General features: G+C 40.6%; 1 protein-coding gene and 1 pseudogene across 1 annotated transcript; one reads left to right on the top strand and one right to left on the bottom strand.

Annotated features, from left to right (window-relative positions):
• Positions 1-19,376, top strand: part of LOC145876063 (uncharacterized) — a 150,587-nt pseudogene that overhangs the window by 108,573 nt on the left and 22,638 nt on the right.
• LOC145876025 (uncharacterized) lies at positions 1,157-8,837 on the bottom strand. Its single transcript, XM_082971798.1, has 2 exons — positions 8,822-8,837; positions 1,157-3,957 (listed from the first exon to the last, which is right to left on the bottom strand). Exons 1-2 carry the CDS (start codon positions 8,835-8,837, stop codon positions 3,053-3,055), a joined length of 921 nt encoding a protein of 306 aa, XP_082827924.1. The 3' UTR covers positions 1,157-3,052.

Genomic DNA, 19,376 nt, shown 5'->3' with positions numbered 1-19,376 from the left:
TCTAGTTCATGGCATTGAGGAGGAGAGAGCAGCTGTAACACAGTACCTGGTCTAGTTCATGACATTGAGGAGAGAGAGCAGCTGTAACACAGTACCTGGTCTAGTTCATGACATTGAGGAGGAGAGAGCAGCTGTAACACAGCACCTGGTCTAGTTCATGACATTGAGGAGGAGAGAGCAGCTGTAACAGTACCTGGTCTAGTTCATGACATTGGGAAAGGGACAAGGGGGATACTAAGAGGGACCAAGAGTCATTCAATAGTTATTTATACAGCACATGTCAGACATGGATGGAACACAATGGCTTCACAGGAAAAAACTATGAAAATAATCAGAAATATTTAGTACACAAATATGAGGATAAAAAACAATAATAACAACTGAAAGACTAATGAGCATTGGAAGGAAATGCCATTGATTAAAATATCAACAATATGATGCAATATCCAACCCAAAATATAACTTGTTTTTTAGGAGGGGTTCTGAAAGACACTATGGGGGTGTCCACTGGAAGTTGACTAGTAACAACAACTGGGACCTAAAAGACACCCACCATGAGACCCACTAAATCTGCCCAAGAAGAGGAAAACAAAAGAAAAACCCACACCAAACTTAAAGACAGGAAGCAAACCAAAAAGGTGGAGCAACTAAAGGTGTTGACTCTCCACATGTATCAAGACAACTGGAGCACTGGGCCAGACACTCTTAAATAGAACCTGGACCAGCTCAGGTGAAACACCTTCCCACTAACGAGATGGACAAGCCAGCACAGGTGTAACACATACTGACTAACGAGGTGACACCAATCAGTGCGTCCTACGTGCTAACGAGCTAGACGTGCTAACGAGCTAGACGTGCTAACGAGCTAGACGTGCTAACGAGCTAGACGGGCTAACGAGCTGTACGTGCTAACGAGCTAGACGGGCTAACGAGCTGTACGTGCTAGACGGGCTAACGAGCTAGACGTGCTAACGAGCTAGACGTGCTAACGAGCTAGACGTGCTAACGAGCTAGACGTGCTAAAGTCCAACCTCAAAACATAAATGGAAAAACCAAAGCCTGTAACACCTTAAGACAACAAATATATCCTATATTTCTTGTTGGACAAGTTTGCTCACCACCAACAGAAAACAACTTCTACTTTCCCAATATAATCAACCACAATGCTTCACCTTCACCAATATAAACATTTACATTTACATTTTAGTCATTTTAGCAGACGCTCTTATCCAGAGCGACTTACAGTAGTGAATGCATACATTTCATACATTTTTTTTTTTTTCTGTGCTGGCCCCCCGTGGGAATCGAACCCACAACCCTGGCGTTGCAAACACCATGCTCTACCAACTGAGCTACAGGGAAGGCTAACATGGTGTCTACTGGATGTCAACAATTAAAAACAAGAAAAAAACACGTATTTCTAAATAATAATATACAATCGTATCTTTTCTCCTTTTTCTTTCCATAGAATCCTAAAACTCACTAGCTTCTAGAACACTCGTCTTCCTAAAACTCACTAGCTTCTAGAACTCATCTTCCTAAAACTCACTAGCTTCTAGAACTCTCCTCTTCCTAAAACTCACTAGCTTCTAGAACTCTCGTCTTCCTAAAACTCACTAGCTTCTAGAACACTCGTCTTCCTAAAACTCACTAGCTTCTAGAACTCTAGTCTTCCTAAAACTCACTAGCTTCTAGAACTCTCGTCTTCCTAAAACTAACTAGCTTCTAGAACTCTCGTCTTCCTAAAACTCACTAGCTTCTAGAACTCTAGTCTTCCTAAAACTCACTAGCTTCTAGAACTCTCATCCACTTGGAACAAGCCCAAACAAAACTCATCTCCAATACGGAAAAACATGCAGTCAAAATAAATTGTGATCCATGGCAACGGACTGGCTAAACACAAAACACAAAACTTTTTAACTGCCCACCCTTGAGACAATCAGCAACCAAGTTGTCCTCACCACAGACATGTCTGATTTCAAGAGGAAACTCCTGCAATATCCATAGTAACTTTCCACCTCACTGTGGAGCTTCTCTCCCTTTTCAGGGTTCACTAGATAGGCATGTTGTTGGATCGGGGCCCAGTCCCCAATGTCATGCTCTAGTACATTTGGGTTGGCACATCTGAGAATGAACCCTGATATTCTAAAAGCAGGGAAACAATGTCAATATAATTGTAGCAAAAATTGTCAGTTGGTTACATGAAGAATTATCATTACTAAATGTTACATGAATTGTACATAATGTAAATATTAAATATTTGATTGCATGTCTTATATTCAAAGTCTTTTCAATTACATTTTGCTAGGTGGGATAGCCCAATGTCAAAACACAGTTTTAACGTGTCCAAATCAATAACCAATATGCAGAAACAGTTTGTGATATATCACTGATATCGATTAGGGGGGAAATCAGGTTGTACGTGTTGAAACTAACACAACTAAAACAAGGGAATGGGAGATATATTTTACCTCACTGATTAGAGGACAACCTGCAGAAGACAGTCAGCTACATTTTGGAGTGATGCATTTAAATGTAGGGGTCACTGAACAAAGGCACACAACACTTTTTTGTCATAACTCATCGATATCATGTTGAAATCATTTGTGTGAAAGAAGGGAGATGAGGTTGCACGTCCTGTTAAAACTAACAGCTCAAAAACCACATGGAATCTGGGAATAATGTGTACATCACTGGTTAGAGGACAATTTGTAGAAAACAGCTAGCTACATTTTGAAGTGTTGCATTTTGATTCAAGTGGGTCACCAACGTGGTAAGTGTAACACAGCTCTTTTTTTGTTAGTCACTTTTTGTTAAATCTCATAAATAGTAACTCTTCCATTTCAGAGCCTGGATTTTCCCCCTGAGGCTAATATCCATATCATGTTGAAATCAATAGAACAGGGGACAAACGTTTAGGGTTCTACATTGTGACATCATTAAAATACTCCTACAATGTTAAAACATTCTACATTGTGACATTAATTCATTGATATCATGAAACAACTCCTTCATGTATTTTCTGATGTTTGATCAGAGATCTTTAATCAGATTATCTCTGGTCACAGCTATAAGATTTCTCTACTGTGTGTGTTCTCTGGTGTACTGTCAGACCGCTAGATGAAACAAAACTCTTCCCACATTGACCACAGATATAAGGTTTCTCTCCTGTGTGTGTTCTCTGGTGTAAAGTCAGCTGGCCAGATGAAACAAAACTCTTCCCACATTGATCACAGCTATAAGGTTTCTCTCCTGTGTGTATTCTCTGGTGTAAAGTCAGCTGGCCAGATGAAATAAAACTCTTCTCACATTGACCACAGATATAAGGTTTCTCTCCTGTGTGTGTTCTCTGGTGTGATACCAGATGGCCAGATCGACCAAAACTCTTCCCACATTGATCACACCTATAAGGTTTCTCTCCTGTGTGTGTTCTCTGGTGTACAGTCAGAGAGCTAGATATAGTAAAACTCTTCCCACATTGATCACAGCTATAAGGTTTCTCTCCTGTGTGTATTCTCTGGTGCACTCTCAGAGTTTCAGATTGACTAAAACTCTTCCCACATTGATCACAGCTATAAGGTTTCTCTCCTGTGTGTATTCTCTGGTGCACTCTCAGAGTTTCAGATTGACTAAAACTCTTCCCACATTGATCACAGATATAAGGTTTCTCTCCTGTGTGTGTTCTCTGGTGTGATACCAGATGGCAAGATTGACCAAAACTCTTCCCACATTGATCACAGCAATAAGATTTCTCTCCTGTGTGTGTTCTCTGATGCATTTTAATGCCTGATGAGGTGAATCTCTTCCCACAGTCAGAGCAGCAGTGAGTTTTCTTCCCTGTGGGTCTCTGCAGGTGTTTCTTGAGGTGTTCTGATCTGGAGAGACTCTTCTCTGCCTCTTCAGCATCATGATGTTGTTGAGGCTCCCCAGAGGATCCACGATAGTCACGTCTCTCTCCTGTGTGAACAACAAAGACAGACAGATGGTTAAAGGCCCACAACAGCGGTAATCCACTGTAAAAGGTGATGCCAACAGCGGAGCCATGATGTTGGACAACAATTGACGTCTGTAATGAATGTTAAAATTATTTGACATTTGCCTTAAAATGAGCAAGAATAGTCATATTTTATCTTGTTTTCACTATAGTAGTGAAATCGATGATTGTAGGCTAGAAATAAGTTATTCATGTTGTTGAAATCCTAAGCAGTGTGCCAGACGACTTTTGGTCTCCAATATAGGCCCCTTTCTGTGTTTAATAAAATTGCGGCATGAGGGCAATGCGCAGAAACTCCTCCCTGCTAATGAGGAAACCGATAGTTATTACATTTACATTACATTTAAGTCATTTAGCAGAAGCTCTTATCCAGAGCGACTTACAAATTATGGATGTAGTATATCTGGTAATGAGGAAACTACTAGTTATGGATGTAGTATATCTGGTAATGAGGAAACCACTAGTTATGGATGTAGTATATCTGGTAATGAGGAAACCACTAGTTATGGATGTAGTATATCTGGTAATGAGGAAACCACTAGTTATGGATGTAGTATATCTGGTAATGAGGAAACCACTAGTTATGGATGTAGTATATCTGGTAATGAGGAAACCACTAGTTATGGATGTAGTATATCTGCTAATGAGGAAACCACTAGTTATGGATGTAGTATATCTGGTAATGAGGAAACCACTAGTTATTTTTGTAAAGTTATTTTTGAATCTGGCAATGCGGTTGCATTCACGAGATGTTAATCTATAATTCTTTGAATGACAATATTATATTTTACCAATGTTTTTGAATAGTAATATTTTAATTTGTTGTGCTGATTCACTGGTGGTATTGGACGGAAAATATTTTCTGAACATCACCGCCATTGTAAAATTCTGTTTTTGGATATAAATATAAACTTGATAGAACAAAAAATGCATGTGTTGTCTAACATAATGTCCTAGGAGTGTCATCTGATGAAGATTGTCAAAGGTTAGTGCATAATTTTTGCTGGTTTTCTGCTTTTGGTGACGCCTGTCTTTGCATTGAAAATAGCTGTATGTAATGTTTTGTCAATGTACTGTCCTAACATAATCTAACTTTATGCTTTCGCCGTAAAGCCTTTTTGAAATCGGACAACGTGGTTAGATTAAGGAGATGTTTATCTTTCAAAGGGTGTAAGATAGTTGTATGTTTGAGAAATTTGAATTATGATATTTAATTGTTTTCAAATTTGGCGCCCTTGATATTTCACTGGCTGTTGATAGTGTGTACCGGGGGTGGGACGCTAGCATCCCACGTAGCCCATAGAAGTTAATGCACCACCACTAATGAGTTGTGGAGCATCTCAAAGCAAATGTTTCTTCACCTCAAACAGCAAGTGCACCTCAGCCACGCTCAAGGTCCTAAACGATATATCTTAACCGCCATCGATAAGAAACAATACTGTGCAGCCGTATTCATTGACCTGGCCAAGGCTTTCGACTCTGTCAATCACCACATCCTCATCGGCAGACTGAACAGCCTTGGTTTCTCAAATGACTACCTCGCCTGGTTCACCAACTACTTCTCTGATAGAGTTCAGTGTGTCAAATCGGAGGGCCTGTTGTCCAGACCTCTGGCAGTCTCTATGGGGGTGCCACAGGGTTCAATTCTTGGGCCGACTCTCTTCTCTGTATACATCAATGATGTCGCTCTTGCTGCTGGTGATTCTATGATCCACCTCTACGCAGACGACACCATTCTGTATACTTCTGGCCCTTCTTTGGACATTGTGTTAACAACCCTCCAGACGAGCTTCAATGCCATACAACTCTCCTTCCGTGGCCTCCAACTGCTCTTAAATACAAGTAAAACTAAATGCATGCTCTTCAACCGATCGCTGCCTGCACCTGCCCGTCCGTCCAGCATCACTACTCTGGACAGTTCTGACTAAGAATATGTGGACAACTACAAATACCTAGGTGTCTGGTTAGACTAAACTCTCCTTCCAGACTCACTATAAGCATCTCCAATCCAAAGTTAAATCTAGAATTGGCTTCCTATTTCGCAACAAAGCATCTTTCATTCATGCTGCCAAACATACCCTCATAAAACTGGCCATTCTACCGATCCTCGACTTCGGCGATGTCATTTACAAAATAGCCTCCAATACCCTACTCAATAAATTGGATGCAGTCTATCACAGTGCCATCCGTTTTGTCACCAAAGCCCCATATACTACCCACCACTGCGACCTGTACGCTCTCGTTGGCTGGCCCTCGCTTCATACTCGTCGCCAAACCCACTGGCTCCAGGTCATCTACAAGACCCTGCTAGGTAAAGTCCCCCCTTATCTCAGCTCGCTGGTCACCATAGCAGCACCCACCTGTAGCACGCGCTCCAGCAGGTATATCTCCCTGGTCACCCCCAAAGCCAATTCCTCCTTCGGCCGCCTCTTCTTCCAGTTCTCTGCTGCCAATGACTGGAACGAACTACAAAAATCTCTAAAACTGGAAACACTTATCTCCCTCACTAGCTTTAAGCACCAGCTGTCAGAGCAGCTCACAGATCACTGCACCTGTACATAGCCCATCTATAATTTAGCCCAAACAACTCCCTCTTCCCCTACTGTATTTATTTATTTATTTTGCTCCTTTGCACCCCATTATATATATATTTCTACTTTGCACACCCATCTACTGTCAAATCTACCATTCCAGTGTTTTACTTGCTATATTGTATTTACTTCGCCACCATGGCCTATTTATTGCTTTTACCTGCCTTATCTCACCTCATTTGCTCACATTGTATATAGACTTATTTTTCTACTGTATTATTGACTGTATGTTTGTTTTACTCCACGTGTAACTCTGTGTTGTTGTATGTTGTCGAACTGCTTTGCTTTATCTTGGCCAGGTCACAATTGTAAATGAGAACTTGTTCTGAACTTGCCTACCTGGTTAAATAAAGGTGAAATAAAAAATAAAATAAAAGATCAATGTCCCTGTTTTATTAGATAGTACTCACTGTATTTACTGGTGTTAATCAGATCAATGTCCCTGTTTTATTAGATAGTACTCACTGTATTTACTGGTGTTAATCAGATCAATGTCCCTGTTTTATAAGATAGTACTCACTGTATTTACTGGTGTTAATCAGATCAATGTCCCTGTTTTATTAGATAGTACTCACTGTATTTACTGGTGTTAATCAGATCAATGTCCCTGTTTTATTAGATAGTACTCACTGTATTTACTGGTGTTAATCAGATCAATGTCCCTGTTTTATTAGATAGTACTCACTGTATTTACTGGTGTAAATCAGATCAATGTCCCTGTTTTATTAGATAGTACTCACTGTATTTACTGGTGTTAATCAGATCAATGTCCCTGTTTTATAAGATAGTACTCACTGTATTTACTGGTGTTAATCAGATCAATGTCCCTGTTTTATTAGATAGTACTCACTGTATTTACTGGTGTTAATCAGATCAATGTCCCTGTTTTATTAGATAGTACTCACTGTATTTACTGGTAATAATCAATTCTCCAGTCTTCTCTTCTTCGTCCTCCTCTAATGTGACAGTAATCTCCCCCTCTTCATCCTTCATTCCAAAAACGTCTTCATCTTCTTTCACTTCATCCTCTTCTTTTACTGTAACATCCTCCTCCTCTTTCACTCTGAACGCGTCTTTCTCTTCTTCTTTCACTGAAACGTCTTTCTCTTCTTCTTTCACTGTAACAGCTTCACCCTCTACTTGTTTTTGTATTGTAACAGCCTCTTCCTCTTTCACCAGAGCTTCTTTCTCCGTCCAGCAGACCTCTTCTTTAACAGGAGGAGAGTAGCTTAGTGAACTCATGGTCGGGGATAATAGCTAGTTAGCATTAGCGACTAGACTAGTGCTAACTTAACCAGCCAGCTAGTTGACTTACAACGTAAATATTAAATTAAATGGGGTAGCTAGTTGTTTCCACATAAGTATGTTTAAATCATAGTAGCAAATAAACCACGAAATTGTCTAAAGAACTTGAATGTTCCGACTTTGTCGGCTAGCGAGCTACCGAGGTGGCTGCAGTTGCTGAAGAAGCGTTCCGTCCACTAGATTATACGTCACACTAGAAACATCGCCTGAAAGACACATGTCGCCATCTGCTGTCTGGAGGGAGGAAACGCAGTTGAGGAGGGAAAACTATTTTTATTCTTCATTGAATTATAATATTATAAAGCAGTTTAGGGAAACGTTTTTTTTCTCCCCATTAAATATGAATATTATATCAACACGTACAAAGAGCAACAAGTGTTGTTTGATTAGTTCAGATTTTTTTATGAGAATTTAAAACAAACTCTACATCTACTCCACATCTGTATTTCTGATTCAGTCAAATAACTACATATCAAAATAAGCACCTAGTTATTGATACCCTTGATAAAGATGAGAAAAAAATACTGTATAAAATAAATAAATAAACTTTACCCAGTACCAGGATATTTTAGCCCAAAACCTGGTTACCTCTCTGCTAGGAGGCTGAGACTTGGCCATAAGTGGATCTTCCAGCAAGACACATCAACATCCAAGAAGAAATGGTTAATTGAGCACAAAATCAACATTTTCAATGGCCATCTCAGTCTTTGGACTTGAACTCCATTGAAAACCTGTGGTTTGAATTGAACAGGGCAGTCCACAAGCGCAGACAAAATAAATCAAGGACATGGAGAGATTCTGTATGGAGGAAGGGTCTAAGGTCCCACCCAATGTGTTCTCTAATCTCATAAAACATTTCAGTGTCGTTTTCCTCCCAAGGGGAGGGTGCTGGAGTATTGAAAACATGGGTGGCAGTAATTCAGACCCTTACCTTTTGAGAATAACATGTTCAACTAAATCTCTTTCTCTGAGCAATTGTTTCAGCATACAATAATATAATTCACCCTTTTTTTTACATAGAAGTATTTGAATTCTTTATTTTATAGAGTTGTTTTTGCTCATCTTTATCAAGGGTGTCAACAATTTTGTCCCCCACTGTACCTCCATACTGCTGCTACATGGTGTAACAATACATCATGCAGATGTATATAATGAACAGACTAGGTCTATACTGCTCCTACATGGTGTAACAATACATCATGTAGATGTACATAATGAACAGACTAGGTCTATACTGCTCCTACATGGTGTAACAATACATCATGTAGATGTATATAATGAACAGACTAGGTCTATACTGCTCCTACATGGTGTAACAATACATCATGTAGATGTATATAATGAACAGACTAGGTCTATACTGCTCCTACACGGTGTAACAAAAGGTTGGAGTCACTTAGAAATGTTCTTGTTTTTGAAAGAAAAACACTTTTTTTGTCCATTAAAATAACATCAAATTGATCTGAAATACAGTGTAGACATTGTTAATGTTGTAAAAGACTATTGTAGCTGGAAACAGCTGATTGTTTATGGAATATCTACATAGGCGAACAGAGGCCCATTATCAGCAACCATCACTCCTGTGTTCCAATGGCACGTTGTGTTAGCTAATCCAAGTTTATCATTTTAAAAGGCTAATTGATCATTAGAAAACCCTTTTGCAATTATGTTAGCACAGCTGAAAACTGTTGTGCTGATTAAAGAAGCAATAAAACTGTCCTTATTTAAGCTAGTTGAGTATCTGGAGCATCAGCATTTGTGGGTTCGATTACAGGCTCAAAATGGCCAGAAACAAATAACTTTCTTCTGAAAATCATTAGTCTATTCTTTTTTCTGAGAAATGAAGGCTATTCCATGTGAGAAATTGCCAAGAAACTGAAGATCTCGTACAATGTTGTGTACTACTCCCTTCACAGAACAGTGCAAACTGGCTCTAACCAGAATAGGAGGCCCCAGTGCACAACTGAGCAAGAGGACAAGTACATTAGTGTCTAATTTGAGAAACAGACGCCTTACAAGTTTTCAACTGGAAGCTTTATCAAATAGTACCCGCAAAACACCAGTCTCAATGTCAACAGTAAAGACCGTTTAAAAAAAGAAAAGATTAAGATGGGCAAAATAACACAGACATTGGGCAGTGGAAGATTGGAAAAAAGTGTTATGGACAGACGAATCTAAGTTTGAGGTGTTCGGATCACAAACAAGAACATTCGTGAGATGCAGAAAAAATGAAAAGATGCTGGAGGAGTGCTTGACGCCTTCTGTCATCATGGTGGAGGCAATGTGATGTTCTGGGGTGCTTTGGTGGTGGTAAAGTGGAAGATTTATACAGGGTAAAAGGGATCTTGAAGAAGGAAATGGAGGACACAAAGTTTGAAGGACACAATTATTATTCCAATTATAAATCATTATTTCTAACCTTGTCAACATCTTGACTATATTTCCTTTTCATTTTGCAACTCATTTCATGTATGTTTTCATGGAAAACAAGGACATTTCTAATTGACCTCAAACTTTTGAACGGTAATGTAGGTTCAACAGGTTTGAGCAACACAGCATTTAGAACGGTCACATTATTATAGATGACGTCCCACACGCCCTAGAGCGTGCACAGCGTAGCCTTTATGTCATCTGCTAAACCACTGGCCGTGTTCGAGAGCATCAAATCCATGCTGCATTGTGGGTAAATGGTGACTGCCTGACTGATTTATAAGTAATAATGAGTAGTTATTTAAGATGTAAGGTGACTTGTAGATCAGTCAGTCGGCAGTTGCCTGCAGTGTTGAACAAGCCCAATACCAAACCAATCAAGTGGTTGTTTGATGTAATGAAGTGATACAGGCATCGGTACACTGCTTTGAAGGTTACTTTTTATTTTATTTTTTTATTAACAGTAACATGCAAAACATAAACATAACAGCCAGAGGGATTCCAAAGAAATGAGAAGAAAAAAAAACTATTCCACATTATATCAAATCAAATACAGACATATAGCGAATACATTTTTTTGCCATATTGTTTTGTATACGTTTTAAGGACTCTAAATAGTTTTCCACATCAGATAAAAAAATTAAGAAAAGGGGCTTTTTCTTCATAAATTTTGATTTGTGTATGAAAGATTTTCCTAATAAAATAAAGAGATTTATGACATACTCATGTTCAATTGTGGAATCAGTGTAGTAAAATAATATGTCAAACTTAGCAATATCAATGGTTGTATGCAATTTGAGGCCAAGATATAGTTTTACATCAGTCCAGAACACTTCACTATATAAACAATTACAGAATAAGTGTTCAATAGATTCAGTTTCTAGTTCACAAAAACTGCATTCACTGGTAACATCAAGTATGTATTTAGAAATCAAACTATTACACGGATAGAATCTATGGATTATCTTAAAGGAGATATCCTTCACTTTATTGGTCACCATAAATTTGTGTGGAGTGAGCCAAGCACGGCGCCAGTTTACATCAAACGATGAAGCCCAACAAAATATCGCAGAGGGAATAGACTTCCTGTAGAAAATATCCCTTAACCTGTTAGGGCTAGGGGGCAGTATTTACATGGCCGGATAAAAAACGGACCCGATTTAATCTGGTTATTACTACTGCCCAGAAACTAGAATATGCATATAATTATTGGCTTTGGATAGAAAACACCCTAAAGTTTCTAAAACTGTTTGAATGGTGTCTGTGAGTATAACAGAACTCATATGGCAGGCAAAAACCTGAGAAGATTCTGTACAGGAAGTGCCCACTCTGACCATTCCTTGAGCTTCTTGACTCTGTTTATTGAAAACTGAGGATCTTTGCTGTAACGTGACACTTCCTACGGCTCCCATAGGCTCTCAGAACCCGGGAAAAAGCTGAATGATGTAATTCCAGCCGCTGGCTGAAACACATTAGCGCCTTTGGTAAGTGCTCTATCAGAGGACAATGGGACTGAGGCGCGTGCACGAGTCGACCCCATGTTTTTATTTTCTCTCTCTTTGAACCTAAACACGCTTTCCCGGTCGGAATATTATCGCTTTTTTACGAGAAAAATGGCATAAAAATTGATTTTAAACAGCGGTTGACATGCTTCGAAGTACGGTAATGGAATATTTAGACATTTTTTGTCACGAAATGCGTCGTGCGCGTCACCCTTCTTTACCATTCGGATAGTGTCTTGAACGCACAAACAAAACAGAGGATATTTGAACATAACTATGGATGATTTTGAACCAAACCAACATTTGTTATTGAAGTAGAAGTCCTGGGAGTGCATTCTGACGAAGAACAGCAAAGGTAATAAAATTTTTCTTATAGTAAATCTGACTTTGGTGAGGGCTAAACTTGGTGGGTGTCTAAATAGCTAGCCCTGTGATGCCGGGCTATCTACTTAGAATATTGCAAAATGTGCTTTCACCGAAAAGCTATTTTAAAATCGGACATAGCGAGTGCATAGAGGAGTTCTGTATCTATAATTCTTAAAATAATTATGTTTTTTGTGAACTTTTATCGTGAGTAATTTAGTAAATTCACCGGAAGTTTGCGGGGGGTATGCTAGTTCTGAACGTCACATGCTAATGTAAAAAGCTGTTTTTTGATATAAATATGAACTTGATTGAACAAAACATGCATGTATTGTATAACATAATGTCCTAGGGTTGTCATCTGATGAAGATCATCAAAGGTTAGTGCTGCATTTAGCTGTGGTTTGGGTTTATGTGACATTATATGCTAGCTTGAAAAATGGGTGTCTGATTATTTCTGGCTCCAGTAAACCTCCTCTCATCATGGGTGTGATTCAGACTGTAGTTTCTCCCTGTGTGTCCAGTAAACCTCCTCTCATCATGGGTGTGATTCAGCCTGAAGCTGGAGAGGCCAGTGGCAAACCAGCCCGACCACTTTATTACTAGTTGGGGATAGATTGTATCTCTAGAGTTACAGTAGGGCATTTCCATGTAAAAGGACCCAGGAGCACCAACGTGATGTTCATAAGAGCATGTGTAATTTGGTGTCAAATGAAATCTAAGAGTCTATATTTTTGGTAAATGTAACTCTAGATTCATTTTTCAACCAGTGAAGGCTTTGATTTCTGGGTAAACATGGGAAAAGGGATATTAGAAAACATCTCCCAGAAAAAGTCTTAAAAGGTCCAATATCAAAACTACATAAAAACAGAATCATGTTGACGTAAAGACCCCTGACTACTAATATCAACACTTACATTTGGTTTTAGAGAAAGAGTTAACCTTCTTTAAGTTTCAGAAAAATTCCCTTGTGCCTTTTAATTCCGTTACCAAAAACCCACATAACTTTCAGGTATTTTCACATTTCTCTCCCTCAGTGAGGAGGGATTATAATGAAAGAAATGGTAGAGATAAAAATGACTTATAGTGATTTTTCTGAGATCAACTTTGTTAAGTGGTTCAAATTCGTAATTCCAAATTGGTAACGGAATTACCCAAAAAATCTGTAATAGAATTACTGCAACTGAATTGGCTACAATGGAAATCATAATAGTCACAAACCACAATTGGGTCACCTGGTACTGTCCTCCATTCCACTGGCATACTGTTCAGCTCATAAAGGTTTTCTTTCTCTTCTCTTGTGGTCAAACCAAGAGTCTCTCTCTCTCTCTCTCTCTCTCTCTCTCTCTCTCTGTCTCTCTCTCTCTCTCTCTCTCTCTCTCTCTCTCTCTCTCTCTCTCTCTCTCTCTCTCTCTCTCTCTCTCTCTCTCTCTGTCTCTGTCTCTCTCTCTCTCTCTCTCTCTCTCTCTCTCACCAGACTGACTGACTGACTGATTGATTTTGTTTGTTTTCACAGACACTATAATTGATTAACTGTCGATCTCAGGAGTCATATTGAGTTGGCTTCAGTCTCAGTGGTCACACTGCACATGATTCAGAGTCAAGCTTCCTGATTCAGATTCAGGATCTCTGTTAACACTGGAACCGCTGGGCCTCAAGACCCCCCCATCAAGCTGATGAGCAGTCATTTTGACTGCAACATTCTAACAGTGTAAAACATTTCATATATGCTATCGCAAAAATAATCATTTGGTTTTGTTTACGATTTCAAATAACACAATAGCATTTCATTACTTGACGTTACTGCAGGCTATATGTAAAAATTAATCACCATGAAAAACACGGTAGTTGTGGTTATGGTAGGTCTGATGGTAGATGTGGTGAAGTAATTATGGTATTGTATTTGTGGTGATGGTAGGTGGGATAGGTGTGGTGATTGTAGGTGTGATAAGTGTGGTGATGGTAGGTGTGTGGATGGTAGGTATGGTGATGGTAGGTGAGATGGTAGGTGTATTTGTAGGTATAGTGATGGTAGGTGTGGTTATGTTAGGTGTGATGTAGGTGTGACAGTTGTGGTAGGTAGGTGTGGTAGTTGTGGTAGATAGGGGTGGTAGTTGTGGTATGTAGGTGTGGTAGTTGTTGTAGGTAGGTTTGGTGATGGTTGGTTGGTTTTGTAGTTGTGGTGGTGGTAGGTGTGGTAGTTGTGGTAGATAGGTGTGGTAGTTGTGGTAGGTAGGGGTGGTAGTTGTGGTATGTAGGTGTGGTAGTTGTTGTAGGTAGGTTTGGTGATGGTTGGTTTTGTAGTTGTGGTGGTGGTAGGTGTGGTAGTTGTGGTAGATAGGTGTGGTAGTTGTGGTAGGTAGGTGTGGTAGTTGTGGTAGATAGGGGTGGTAGTTGTGGTAGATAGGGGTGGTAGTTGTGGTAGATAGGGGTGGTAGTTGTGGTAGATAGGGGTGGTAGTTGTGGTAGGTAGGTTTGGTGATGGTTGGTTTTGTAGTTGTGGTGGTGGTGGGTGTGGTAGGTGTCTTCAAAGAACTTGTTAGAAGGTGGGTTCATCGAGGAACCTCCGTTGTTGCTGGACTTCTTCCGGGAACTTCGCAATTACAACTGAAAACGATGGTGACAAGTTTGGATGCGACAACAGTTAAAAAGGTAAAGTTGTGTTGATGTTTGGCTCTGAATATGTCTCGAAATAATTTATTATAATAATATAACATACTAATAATGAATAACGAAGACAATGATGGTTTTCTGTGAATATCTTCCATAACGTTACTATAGTTAATGAACGTAAATATTAGAAAGCCGGGTTTGACCGTCGGCGTTGTATGAGCTACAGTACAGTACCGTTAGCTAGCTAGCTAACGTTATGTCCTAACTAGGCACAACTAGGTTTGGATTATTTCCTCAACTATATTCTTTCCCATATATTGTATATCGTTTCCATAAAGCCAACATGGCTTTACACTCATTAACGTAAGTTTCCAATCTAGAGCAGTTTTCACTTTTGTGATAATGAACTAGCTAACGTTAGCTTCGTTAACTAACTAACTAACTAACTAACTAACTAACTAACTAACTAACTAACTAACGGACGGTGACCTGTCCAGACGAGATGTTACAACGAACTAAATCGTCAATGGAGGTCTTCCTCTTTATATAGCCTGCTACAGCATGCAATACTATTAACTCACAAGGGGGCATAACGTTACATGGACAATACTATCCCATTTTGGAAACGTTACATGTACAATACTATCCCATTTTGGAAACGTTACATGTACAATACTATCCCATTTTGGAAACGTTACATGTACAATACTATCCCATTTTGGAAACATTGCATGTACAATACTATCCCATTTTGGAAACGTTACATGTACAATACTATCCCATTTTGGAAACGTTACATGTACAATACTATCCCATTTTGGAAACATTGCATGTACAATACTATCCCATTTTGGAAACGTTACATGTACAATACTATCCCATTTTGGAAACGTTACATGTACAATACTATCCCATTTTGGAAACGTTACATGGACAATACTATCCCATTTTGGAAACGTTACATGTACAATACTATTCCATTTTGGAAACGTTACATGTACAATACTATCCCATTTTGGAAACGTTACATGTCCGCCCCCTTGTGGAGGGAAATTAATATCTTAGATGGTAGCTGTAGATGGGATTCAAATGCATAATGGTATTAATACAGTGTCTAGACTACCTCTTTTGTATGAATGCCCTTCAGAATCCAAACACAGTATTGCCACGCAGCAAAATGTTGAGTATAATCTTTCAAGTCAGCCTGATAAAATATTGAACAATTTGTGTACAAAGATATCTTGAAATGTGATATTAGGCCTGAATGGCAGTACTGTTACTGTATGGCAGTACTGTTACTGTATGGCAGTACTGTATTGGCTAGTGCTTTCTCCAATATGTTCTTCTATTTTGCATTACATTGTATGTTGATGACATTTATCTTTCAATATTTATCTTTCAATATTTATTTAATATATATATGTTTTAATGCTTGTAAGACTATTCTTTGACACATTTTCTCTTCCTTTGAAACTCTTATAGGACAGAACATGGACACAATGCAATTGGTGATCAAGAAGGTACAGATATGTTGTAGGACAGCTGCATTTGAAGTGTACATTTAACCTACATAGCAGTCAATACAAACATAGAACATCACCCAAAACACACAAAACAAACACTCCCTGCCACGCCCTGACCAAACTACAATAACAAATAACCCCTTTTACTGGTCAGGACGTGACAGTACCCCCCCCCCCCCCCCCCCCAAAGGTGCAGACCCCGAAATGCACCTCAAACTAAAAAAAAACACAAAAACAACCCCAAACCTAAAGGGAGGAAAGGGAGGGTGGCCACCGACGGTTCCTGTGCTACACCCCCCCATCCCAATCCTCCCCCCACGGATGTGGCTCTTGGCGTAGCTCCCGTTCCGTAGACTCTAGGCTGGGGAGCGTCGCTGCAGACACCTGGCTGGGGAGCATCTCTGCCGGCTCCGGACTGTAGGCCGTCTCTGCAGGCTCCGGACTGTAGGCCATCTCTGCAGGCTCCGGACTGTAGGCCGTCTCTGCCGGCTCCGGACTGTAGGCCGTCTCTGCCGGCTCCGGACTGTAGGCCGTCTCTGCAGGCTCCGGACTGTAGGCCGTCTCTGCCGGCTCCGGACTGTAGGCCGTCTCTGCCGGCTCCGGACTGTAAACTGTCGCCGGAAGCTCCGGGCGGGGAACTGTTGCCGGAAGCTCCGAACAGGGAACTATCGCCGGAAGCTCTGGACGGGGAACTGTCGCCGGAAGCTCTGGACGGGGAACTGTCGCCGGAAGCTCTGGACGGGGAATGCGCACTGGAGGCCTGATGCGTGGGAATGGCTTTGGAGGCGCCGGGCTAGTGCGAGGAGCAGAAACAGGACGTACTGGACTGAGCAGGCGCACTGGAGGCCTGATGCGTGGGACTGGCTTTGGAGGCGCCGGGCTAGTGCGAGGAGCAGGAACAGGACATACTGGACTGGGCAGGCGCACTGGAGGCCTGATGCGTGGGACTGGCTTTGGAGGCGCCAGACTAGTAACACGCACCTCAGGGCTAGTGCGAGGAGCAGGAACAGGACGTACTGGGCTATGGAGGCGTACCGGAGATCTGGAGCTCAGGGCTGGCACACACCGTCCTGGCTGGATGGTCACTATAGCCCGGCACGGGCAGAGCGCTGGCACAGGGCGAACTGGGCTGTGCTGGGGAATGATGGCTGCCGTGCGTAGAGCAGGCGCAGGGTAGGCTGGACCTAGGAGACGCACTGGTGGCCAGATGTGCTGTGCCGGCGCACTTCTCCCTGGCTGAGTGCCAACTCTAGCACGGCAATGCTGAGGAGCCCGTATCGACCGCACCGGGCTATAGCTGCGCACTGGCGACACAGTGCGTAACTCAGCATAACAGGGTGCCTGCTTGATCCGTCGCTCCCCATAATAAGCACGAGGAGTTGGCTCAGGTCTCCAACCTGACTTACCCCAACTCCCTGTGTGCCCCCCCCCCCCATTTTTTGGGGGGGGCTGCCTCTCAGGCTCCTGTAGCTCCCTTAATTTGTCCTCCCAGAATCATCGTTCCTCCTTCCATGTCGATCCTTCTCCCCGGTGCTCCAGTCCACGCTGCTTGGTCTTCTTGTGGTGGGTGGTTCTGTAACGGCCGTCGAAGGGAGTAGACCAAGGCGCAGCGGGTTGAGTGCTCATATTTAAATATTTATTCGAACATTTAAACAAAACAAGAAAAACGACAGCCAAACAGTACTGTCAGGTACACTAAACACTAAACAGAAAATAATCACCCACAAAACACAATGAGAAAACCCCCTACTTAAATATGGTCTCTAATCAGAGGCAACAAGATTCAGCTGCCTCCAATTAGAGACCAACCCCAAATAGTTCCAACATAGACAACCTAGATTAAACATAGAAATAGAATAACATAGAACATCACCCAAAACACACAAAACAAACACCCCCTGCCACGCCCTGACCAAACTACAATAACAAATAACCCCTTTTACTGGTCAGGACGTGACAATACACACTAAAGCTGAAGAAATCTGTATTTAGCATCAAGTCTACAATATTGTTAGTTTACCTATGATTCATCTTTAATGTTGTTTTTATTGTACATCATTAGTTGTATTTTTTAAATGTCATGTCATGTATTCCCCTGTGGCTCAGTTGGTAGAGGATGGTGTTTGCAATGCCAGGGTTGTGGGTTTGATTCCCACGGGGGGCCAGTACAACAACAACAAAAATGCATGAAATGAAATGTATGCATTCACTACTGTAAGTCGCTCTGGATAAGAGCGTCTGCTAAATAACTAAAATGTAAAATGTAAAAAAAATGTCATGAAAAGCACTATACAAAGTAAATGTATTATGTATTATGGTCTGACATGCCTGCAGAAATGTTGCAATTTTGTAATGTGTTTTGTTTGGTAAATTGTTTTGTTAATATGAATTTACATTTGTGGTGCCACTAAATAAACAATGAATTATTTAAATCAATACTGTCAATATTGCTATTATTAATATTAAAATATGTTTTTATAATGGAGGGAGGGTGGACAGGGAGTTTAAAAAATGAACCCCAAAAGGTTATTTGAGGAACCATGATAAGGGGTTCTTCAAAGAACTTAGAGGTTCCCACAAAAGGTTCTTCAAATAACTTTTAGGGGTTCCCCCACAGTTTCAATTTGAAGAACCCCTACAGGATACTCCAGGAACCTTTACTTTTTAGAGTGTATATTGATAAAAGTCACCTTGTCCGAGAGACATTTACATAGTTATACACAGCCCAAATTGGGATGATTATTTTAGGGCGAAATAGCGGCCACAACAGACAGACCTGATATCGACCATAATTCAACATCCTTGGACGTCACGTGCTGAGTAGGTATGACCAAAGTTATTCTATTTGTCTACACTTGTAGTACATTTTTACACTATAATAAATGTTTATGATGCCACATCATCCGTTTTCAAAGGGAGTCGTTGGTTTTTAGTGGCAGTCGCTTTTGAGCTTTTTGTCTGAAAGTATTTTCTCAACTGCGATACCAACTCCAGTCAGCAGATGGCGATGTGCGTCTTTCAGGTGATTCTGCCACTGTGACGTATAATCTAGTGG

The sequence above is a fragment of the Salmo salar genome, unplaced genomic scaffold (assembly GCF_965601325.2).
Source record: "Salmo salar unplaced genomic scaffold, fSalSal1 ptg000432l, whole genome shotgun sequence".
Classification (NCBI taxonomy): domain Eukaryota; kingdom Metazoa; phylum Chordata; class Actinopteri; order Salmoniformes; family Salmonidae; genus Salmo; species Salmo salar.
Note: the sequence above shows the minus strand (reverse complement) of the source record. Positions and strands in the feature narration are given on the sequence as shown.